Raw genomic sequence first — 10,142 nt, 5'->3', positions numbered from 1 at the left:
AGCACCAACCACAGCATCAGAGACTAACGCCTGTGCAACGGTGGGGGGAGTTTGCCACCAAGTATCTGATGGGGGCAGAAGAGCTCCGTAAGAGATGGCAGACATCTACTGCAGACAGAAATAGGCTACATCACGGCAGCGGGGCGTGCCAGCAAATCAAATCATGATGAAAGACATGAATCAGAAAAATGAGGACTATGTGGCTTGATGTTATGCAGTTTTTGTCATTATTGCTCCCCCATGGGCCTCCCTGGGCTGCAGGGGCACAGCTGGCCTCACTGTGGGCTGCAGATGAATCTCTGCTCCGGCGCCTGCAGCTCCTCCTGCCCTCCTGCTGCACCGGCCTGGGGGCTGCAGGGCTGCTCCGCTCACATATCCGCACTCCTCTCTGGCTGCCATTGTACAGGGTTTTTCCCCCTTTCTTAAACACATTATCCCAGAGGTGTTACCGCTGCCGCTGATGTGCTCAGCCTTGGCCAGCAGCGGGTCCATCTTGGAGCCCACTGACATTGGCTCCATCGGACATGGGGGAAGCTCCTGGCAGCTTCTCACAGAAGCCACCCCTGTAGCCCCCCCGCTACCAGAACCTTGCACGCAAACCCCATACCATCCTCGTAGCTTGTATAGCCCGTATGGTCGCAACAGATGGATCGGTGCTGTAGCTCAGTGACAGTTTTCTAATTATAGTTGGCTTTATGAAATTCTTAAAGAATTTCAGAGAAACACTCCTTGCTGAGGCAAGGCGAGTCAGCATTTCTTCACTGCCATCAGCGCACACCAAAACCAAGGAAATTACATTGGTAGAGTTTCAGTAAAAAAAAAAAGCTAACAAACTTATTTAAAAGATAAGCTCACAAAGAGCTGAAGGAGACAAACAGGGAAAGTCTTGAGAAAGGGAATAGGAAACAGAGGAATCAAGTGGGGCTTTGCTCTATACACATCCACACCAGCTTGAGCAGAACCCAAGGGTCCAAGGGACTCTCAACCCTGATCACCCAATATTATCTGCCAGATACTCTAGAGAAATTATTTCTTAAGCTTCATTAAATATTTCTCAATGAGATTAAATAAATTAGGAAAATTTAGGGTTAAAGTAACACTGTGTGAAAAACTTCAGATGTCTTGTAATTGAAAGACAGTGTTTAACGTTCGAGTCCACACTTCATCTCTGTAGCATAAGTTTGCTCCAATAATTTCAGATTTTACCTGGCCCTTCCCTGACTCCATCATTTGAATTGTGTTGTCACTAATTCTGCAATACAAGTTGTTGACCAAAGAGTTATAGCTTTAGCAATTTAGCAAGGCAAGTGCGGCAGGCTGACGCTGAGCTAGGTCGTAAAATGCCAAAACCACGGATGTCTCTTATAAAGTTGATTTAACAAAGGGCTGCACCATGCGTTCCTGATCTCCCTGAAACATAAACCAAGCTCTGCTAGTAATCATATCCATGATTTAAAATTTACGTGTAGTTGATTTTTAAATGCATTATGTCTTAATACTGTAAAGACAGTAAAAACTGTCACATGTTATTTAAAGCTGTATAATCATCCGCACTTAGCCTGCAAGTTGTCTACCATTGATTTGTAACTTCGAGTGGAATCAACAGACTCTAAATCTAATACCCTCAAACAAGTGCCACAGCTAAGAGAACACGTCTCAGATTGGAATAATTGCAAGACATTATGTTAACATTAAAACACACATGGTGCTTTTCGTAGAGTATCGAACGGACAAGTCTGTCCTTCACGAAAAAACCAGCATTTGTATTTTCCAATTTTTCCTAGGTCAAGGGTAGCTCACATGACTATTACAGCTCCCAAAATGATGCAGATTTCATAGCAATACTGCAGAAGTCTTGGTCCTTCCAGCTCTTGAGGGGGGGGAAATAGAAATCCCCATGTTTTGAGGTGTAGGGTTGCACTGATCTCCTGAATAACTCTTTTAATTCTCGTGCCACGTTATGAGACAGTGCTGTTACCAGCTCTTGGGAGAGAAAATGGGGTACGTCACCTGGACTTGGCCAAATTTCCTAGGAAAAGAAAGAACCCAACTCTCCCATCAAACTCTTCTCCCCCTCGTACAGACTACCTGCTGAAAGACAAAAGGTAGTAACAGGTAACAGGCAGGTGTGGCACAATTTCTTTACGAGTGATTGAGACTAGCATCCCCACCTAATTTTAGGTCTCATTCTCCATAGCAGCTGAGATCTGGGCAAGCTGCGGGTGGTGCCCTCTCAATGGGGTCCGAGGGTGGCAACGGGGTCCAGCCGAGCATCTGGATCACCAGAGAGGTCCAATGTTCATCTGGGATGTCAGTCCATGGGTCTGAGTTCAGATCAACTGAGAGCGCAAGAGTCTCAGCTTAAAAGCAGCTCCCAGAGGAGCAGTTGCAGGCCCTTGCTGAGACCACACAACCTCCTTCATGACAGCTCCTACCAGCCAGCTGACCCTGCAGGCAGGCGGATGGACTCCTAGAAGCCGGGGAGTGCGCCCGGGGCCCCGACATACACATACATATTCTTCAGTGCAACCAACCCTCTAGGACAGTCATTTTGGCAGTGACCAACTCTGCTGGACATTTTGTCCATCACAAATCCATTTAGATTAAAGTATTTATTTCTGCTTCTTTCTAGTTCATCTTGGCCTTGCACGAAAACCTGATAAAACCACATGCCAGTGAAGTTGGTAAAATAATGGAAGAAAATATGCTTCTCGATAGGAAGAATGGCTACAGTTGCTGCTTCTCAGTAATCAAAGCCCATATCTACCAAAAATCCACTCCTAAGTTTGTTCCCACGCATAGCAGATACTGTGACAGAATGCAGTTACTATCAGATTACTGGTTCTCATTTTTCCAGTCACTCCTGCCAAGTGATCCAATTCATCCAGGCCAGTGGTTTCCAAACTTTGATTGCTCATCCCTATCAGCAAAAGATTTCTGAGCATGGACTGCCAATATGTGTATATTTATAAATAAACTATATACATGTGCTACTGAACTAATCAATTATGTACATTATAAAACATACACAAAAATAGAAATTAAGAAGGAAAAGAGGGATAAATCAAACGTTATTTCAAAAAAAATATTTTACTTATTAATGGTACAAAACCTATTTTCTTCCCACAGTCCAATGGATTGTCTTGAATACGCCTCACTTTGGAGACCACTGATCCAGGCGAAGGTGGTAACGTTTCACCAGATGAGCTGACATAGCTGGGAGAAAGGACACCTTGTTCCAGGTCTTTTCCCATATTACCCACCTAACGCACTTAGGCCTGTTCTATCTCCCTGCTCATACACAAAGTAAAGGAACCACAGTTTTAATCCAACAAATCAGAGTTTGCTTCATAAACTTAAGTTGCTGGATTTGGGTTCAAACTCTGAAAACTATCAACTTTCCTCAAAACTCTCCTGAAACAAAGATCCTGAGTTCACTCCCAATGAAAAGAGAGCCTGTAAGCAAATAAACCTGAACTGGCATGGCTCAACTGCAAATTTAACCCACCCTAAGAGAGCGAACACTTTTCCTAATGACATTATTACTATTTCTACTCTTTTAACTGTTGGCAAGAAACAAAAACCTCAGGTAGAGCTCCAGGCAGACTCCTTCAACACTTCTCCCAAGAGGAAACTTTACTCCCTGCCTTAGAATTATATTGTAATTTATGCTAATGCTTTATAATTACCATCTAAATGCAAGATATGCCAATTTTGGGATGGCTATCAGGGAAATACAACGAAAGCATATTATACCGCCAAATACTCTGAAAAGGTTTTCACTTGGAGTATTTCAAAGTAGGTTTCAAGTGGAGGAAAATAATGCGCAACAAGGGAACAATCTTGCTGCAGAGGCAAGGAAGGTGAGGCAACCTACAGATGACTGAGGAGATCTTATTCAGCCCCAGCCCATCATCATCTAGCCAACATCAAAGAAACTGTACTATACAAGAAAAAAAATCTCATAACGAAAAACCTACATAAGCTTCAGGACTGTGCTGTCTCAACAGCATCAAACACTTGCAGGATTGTTTCCCTTGGTCCAAGAGTCATGGTCAGACCCTCTTTAGTTAAGAGCATACAAACCAGAAATCAGTTTCACAATGCTTCCTATCTTTATCAAAGGGTTTGTCCTCCAATGAACAAGCCTGCAAAGAATTTTAGGAAAATATAGGTTATAGCTGAAGTTAAATCAGAAACCGAGTTTTTCAAAAAACGGAGGGCTCCAACTAAATTGATCTGGCAAAGAGGAGACATGGTAAGACAAACACTACTTCTTGGTATCATCAACAAGCCAGTATGTGCAGCTTTGCAAGCACACATGACAGACTGTCATTTCAGTGAACGCTTTTTCCACGCAGGGCAGACAAACTGAGAGAGACAGCAGCGACCCTGTATCAGCACAGCAGCCAGGCTGACCTAGATCAGACTCAGCCAACCTGGCATTGCAGTTCAGTCGCAGGCTGCAGCCAGCATTCCCAGAGCCTCTCAACAGCCTAAAAGATCGACAGCGCCATTCACTCAAACTGGAACTCCTCGCTTTTATAAAATACACAACAAAACAAGAGGGGAAGAAAAAAGCCACCTACGTAAATGCGAGGTTTTGTTGCAGCAGCTAAAGAACAGCTGCTAAGGAGGACTAGGCTGGCTGCTGCTCTTCCCATCACTCCCTGTTTGACTGTGGTGTGCCATCCAACGAACCAAATGCGTTTCAAAAGTAGCTCTCATTTCACTGATCAAATACATATAAAATAAGCCACCTGCCATGTGAGAAAGTGACTAATGCTTGCATCTTTTAAACTCTTTGCTTCACCACTGAAGACACTTTTGAACACAGTAGCATTAGTGTTTGCTGAAAGAAACTTGCTTTTAAGAACAAGGTTCAAAAGTCTTACGAAAACATACAAGGAGACAATAAAGACCAAAGGTAAATCTGAGTAACTTACTGCTGCTGCTGTGGCCTCCTCTCCACCTACATAGACAGAAGAAGCAATCTCCATCACGGACAAGTTTGTGGGAGCATCTGTAGTAGATGACGATCTAGGCCGACCTGTCTGAATATCTTGGGCAGACCTCCTGTTGATCTGCGGGCTTCCTTTCGGGGCATCTGCCTTGCCCCGCCTGCTGTGCAGGCTCGTCCCTCTCTTCATTTTAGGTGGCACTCTGATCTGCTGAAGCACCCGGTTCAGAGCTGTGGGGTGGGTGGAGACACCATCAATTTCAGCACAGACGCTTTGGCTTTCCAGATCCATTTCAGGCTCCAGATCAGCCTGGGCTTGCTGAACATCATGCGGAGAAACTGATGACCTCCTGCGCTGATGCTGGAAAAGGTGCTTCAAGCCTTGGCCAATCACATTAATGTTCTCCAAAGCATTATGGGTTATTTTGGATAATTTTTGCTCTGATTCATGTTGTTTTTTGGTCTCTTGATCTTGGTATCTGCCTCCAGGATCAGGGTCATCACACAACTGTTCAGTGCCAGAGGGCTCCATTGATGACACCCAACAGGTTTACTGGACTACTCATACATAAATACGTCCCCTGTCTTTAAAAGGCTTAAGTTTGTTTTAAAAATGCCAAGATTGTCAGCCAATTAGGTGTGCAATTGCTTCAAGAGTGACTACACATGCAGCTGTGCCACGGTGATCTCATGCTTATCTAATGTTAAACAAAAGAATCGTTATTACACATCCATGCAGAAAGTAGTGGGTTAAAGAATCCAATGCGCAAAACATGCCATTAACAAAACAAAACATATCAGTTTTCCAAGCGTCCCTCCATGTGGTATTAGTCGCATCTAGGCTGTACGCAGAAGCCAAAGCTTGTGTGGGACAAGTCATTCATTGCCTAGGGGAAAAAGCCCAGCACAAAGGGTACAGGAAAGCAAGAAAGGTAAAAAAGCTGTTCAAAGGGGGGAGAAGCAAGGAGAAACCAGTTTTTATTAAGAACAAGCCCATAACAATATCAAACAGAACACGAGGTTAAACTTCTGAAGAGCATGTTAGTCTCTTTCACAGAATTAATTTTGTTCCTTGACAATGACCTGGTATTTTGCGCTTCAAACGTAATGTCTGCTCTCCTCATTTGATTTTCTTGTAGAACGCCTAACTTCACAGTATTTAATATATGCAAGAAAACAGAACACTTCCAAATCAGTTATGCATTTCCAAATAAGAAATCACTTATTACTGCCAACATCCGCTGATGGCACTGAAAACCAGATGTGAAAATCTGCCTCCGAGCAAGAGCAGGCAAGTGAAATGGTTTCAATTGGCATAGCCTTGTCCATAGTTCTCAAAGAAAACAAAAATGCCTTTTTAAAGGTAGATTAAGCAACCAATCTGAAAGGGAGCAGCACCATATACGTGTGTATCAGTCTCTAGCAGAGAGGAAGCACGCAGCTTTTCTCCAAATGATCTCAACCTTACCTATCAGCTGGGCTCAGGCAGGAGCTGGTTACAGGGCATTGCAGCTGAGCACTTATATAGCAACACGCTACTGGAGAAGTACAGCAAAGGAATGCGGAAGGAAGGAGGGAGACAGCATCTGAAAGAGTTTCACATCAGCACCATGAGATCACATGCTCGGAAGCTGATCATTGTTTTCTTGCAGGAGAAAGCTTTGATTCGGCTTCTATAAATACAGAAACCAGATCACAGAGGTCTACCTCAATCTTGGCAGAAAGCAGCCTGTGCTTTAAAAAACCCCAACATTTTATTTGAAATGCAACATATGTTTGGGATTTGAGAGCATTCATTTTTGTCTTTAAACAGCTGCAGCATCATGATGTGTTGAGCTTACAATTAGAGCACTCTCAATTTTGTGCATCTGAAATCTGACACAATGGGTTAAGCAGATATTCCAAAACGCTTTCCAAATTGGCATCCAAAAATATCAGAAGAGCTGCCTCACGCTCTTTTTTTTTTTCCAAATGTCGTTGCTATCAGCTGGAGGCAAGATGAAATTCAGTACTTACAGAAAGCAAAACACTGGAATCATACGGGATTTTATCTCAGTACTTTGAACATGTCATAAGCATTGAGTCTAAATGTATTGGCCAGTTTAATCAATAACACATTAAATGCAAAGTAATAAAACTACATCCCAGAAAAATATATTCATGCAGAAATTGGGTGGCAAAGTCAGAAAAGTGTGCAACCCACCTTGTACGTTTACATACCTAGCACTTTCCTAAATGACTCCAAGGGCCTTTGTGATTGGTATTATGCTTTGACTTTTGAGCTCACTTTCTTAGTATTTAATTTTTTTCTCATGTACCAGGTTTTCCAGCAAGTTGAATTGCAGGTCTCCACTCCATTTAAGGTTTGGGGGGAAAAAAGGCAAAACTAGATTTTCCTTTTTGTCCAACAGACCAAATGGTTCAGTGAACAAACCCCACTGGCTAAAAAGCAAGAGCCCCAAAATTACTTGGTGTGTAAAATACAGGCCTGGCAGCTGACCCGTAACTGCCTTGTTCGTTTTAGCTAATTCCCTCAGTATTCATTTTTCAGCCTCAGGGCTCACTGAGGAACAGCAGTTCACATCAAAGACGCCCAATCTACTCTGTAACCAGTATCTTTGTGTTCTCTTGCAGGCTTTCTATGCAGACTGCCGCTGGTAATACAGCTGATCTTAAAGAACACCACTCAGTCTAACTGGAGTGCCATGTGTTATCTGCTGGCCACCATTAACCTGCTTAGGTGAGCCCTGTGTCCGTTCACAAACCAACCTGGAACAGATCAGCCTGCAGTTAGCTCACAAACCAGTCGCTACTACCCCTGGGTCCTGTGACCAACCTCTGAAACCACACCGATGCGTTATCTTTAAGAGGCTCCTCTACGGAGCTTTGTGGTCATCGGTCTGTTCGTATTTTGGTATGAGTCTGTTGTGAGCCTGAAAATAGCTTTTCAAATTGCATATCTGGTATGAAAATCCTTAAAACTACTTAATTTGTCCTCATATCTGCTTCTGGGGATAAAACTACTCATAAATGTGAAGAACTGTGAATCAGAAGAATTAATTAGCACATTTATTTGCATTAGTATCCAAGTTTTGTGCTTGGTTTCCCCCCCCACCCCCACTTATAACAACCTTTATATTCTGTCCGGGGGAGGAAATGGAGTACTTTATAGCATGAAATTCAAAAACATACAGTTCTTATTCATATGAGGATACGATACATCAGAGAAAATGCACAATTTCATACATACAGCCATACTAAGCAGATGTTATAACATTATTACGCCCCAGAACATGCTAATACAGTCCTTCATTTGTGCAATTATTTCACAGCAGCACTGGGAAACAAAACAGTTCAAAGGAGAAACTGGCAAAAACAGTATTAGATAACTGAATATATAAACTAGTACTTGCCTCCATCACTTGCCCTTTAGCATGGCTGACATACAGCAGTCCCTCCACTGAACAAAACTGCAAAAGAAATCGGGTATGAGATGCAATTCCTGGGAATGGGAGGAAAGATGCACACAAAACAACAAAATGAGCATGGTTTCAACTTCTAGATTCTTTTTTTTTCCCCATTTAACTGCACGTGCCTCTGAAAACCGGGCTATTTTAAACTCTTTCAAATAACTGAAGGGATACAAATATAATTGAAGTTAAAACTGAATCTTGCAGAGTTAACCAAGAAGCTCCTGTGAAGGAACATTGTCTTTTGGGACTGGAAGCCCAGGGAGATTTCAGGGCTCCAGCCTGCAAGGCCAGACTGCTCCACACAGATTTTATTTCTCCCCCTATCTAGTCACGCAAGCGTTCTGGGCACAGGTCAAACAGCTTGCTCTGGTTTATCTGGAGTTCACCTAACAGCACGTGAGAATTGTGAGCACTCTGGAACACGAGCACCTTTGGTGCCTTTCACACGGAAGCTCCGGCCACCTCGGCTGAACTGCTACCACGTGTAACAGCAGCCCCTGCCAGGGTAAAACACAACCAGCCCCCGTCCCCCGCAGCGATAATCCCCGCACCGCAGTGGCAGACCGCAACCACGCTGAACCCCTCCACGCAGAGACGCGGAAACGGATCCAGGCAGCGAGCGCGAAGGATTCAAGGGTTTGAGCCCAGCCTAGCAAAGCACACCGCGGCCGAGGCCACCTCCTGGCCTTGCTCTCTGCACCTGAAGGAGGGACCAGGGTATATCGAGGGCATCTTGAGGATCCGCTTCACTTTTCCGCAACAAGCCCGGGGTAAGGCCAGACGCTTGCTACAAGAACACAGCAGAGGGTGAGAAGAGGACCGCTGAGCAGGTACAACGACTGCATTTCTCTAGCCATACTCAAACATTATTCCAAACCACGGCTCAATCACCCAGATTTTCCAAAGGTCGTCAGTTACTCAACTAGTCCTTGAAAACAGGGACACAAGCTTCCGAATACATTAGCACTCAGAAGAATACTGCAAGACTCTGCACAACTGGGACATTTTGACTACTTTATTGCGTGTCAGATTCCCACCTCCGAGACGACAGCAGAGATGAAGAAAATGTTAATCAGAACCACTGCAGTGGGATGCTAGAGTATGAAGAAAGTGATGACAGCAAACTTGAAGAACTTGGAAACAAATGAATGAACACATTTTTGAAAAAGATCTTGACATAGAAGAAGTTATATTCCTACAACAGCAGGAGTGGAGAACCAGGCACAACGCGTGAAGTATTGTTAACACGAGGTGCCACGAACATACTTTCATAGCCATGCTACTCATCTTTTTCCTTTTTTTTTTTAGTTTTAATGTTATTTTTTACTTATGGAATTTTAAGACCTTCTGCCCGTGAGGGCTTTGTAGATATGTCCTACAGCACCATAGGGCCCTGCAGGTCAGCAGATGCTTTTGACTCAAATTCCCAGACTTTATACTGCAGAGTCCGCTTTCCAGAGCGTCCACAGATGAGCTTTGAGATGTAAGGTCAGGAAAACTACTTGTATTTTCTCCCCTGTGAATCACAGCCCTCACTGACACACAAACCAAGCCTCCCCTTGTCTGTCAGAAGCTCCTTTTTTCCCTAAACTTTGCACAGCTACTGCACAGGGCTGATCAAAGTTCCTCCATTTCCCTGCAGTTACACCCTCTTAGCTTTCTGGGTTTTCTTGCACACGTACTGGCACTATTGCAGAGCCACTGACTTA

General features: G+C 43.8%; 1 protein-coding gene across 6 annotated transcripts in view; it reads right to left on the bottom strand.

The window, feature by feature from the left end:
- Nucleotides 1-10,142, bottom strand: part of TMCC1 (transmembrane and coiled-coil domain family 1) — a 109,559-nt gene that overhangs the window by 80,348 nt on the left and 19,069 nt on the right. Inside the window, exons 3-4 of one of the 6 annotated variants that reach the window (XM_035889456.1) lie at nt 8,374-8,430; nt 4,947-5,191 (exon numbers count right to left, since the gene is read on the bottom strand). The exons of 1 other annotated variant lie outside the window; for it this stretch is intronic. In XM_035889456.1, the coding sequence (XP_035745349.1) occupies nt 4,947-5,150 (204 nt within the window). In that variant the 5' untranslated portion in view covers nt 5,151-5,191; nt 8,374-8,430. Of the gene's footprint in view, nt 1-4,946; nt 5,659-6,428; nt 7,145-7,180; nt 7,390-8,373; nt 8,431-10,142 lie in introns of those variants that run through there. 4 more of the 6 variants (XM_035889453.1, XM_035889454.1, XM_035889452.1 and 1 more) reach the window with 4 other exon arrangements.

Source organism: Egretta garzetta, unplaced genomic scaffold (assembly GCF_000687185.1).
Source record: "Egretta garzetta isolate BGI_Z169 unplaced genomic scaffold, ASM68718v1 scaffold332, whole genome shotgun sequence".
NCBI lineage: Eukaryota > Metazoa > Chordata > Aves > Pelecaniformes > Ardeidae > Egretta > Egretta garzetta.
The sequence above is the reverse complement of the archived record's forward strand: the minus strand, read 5'-3'. Positions and strand labels throughout refer to the sequence as shown.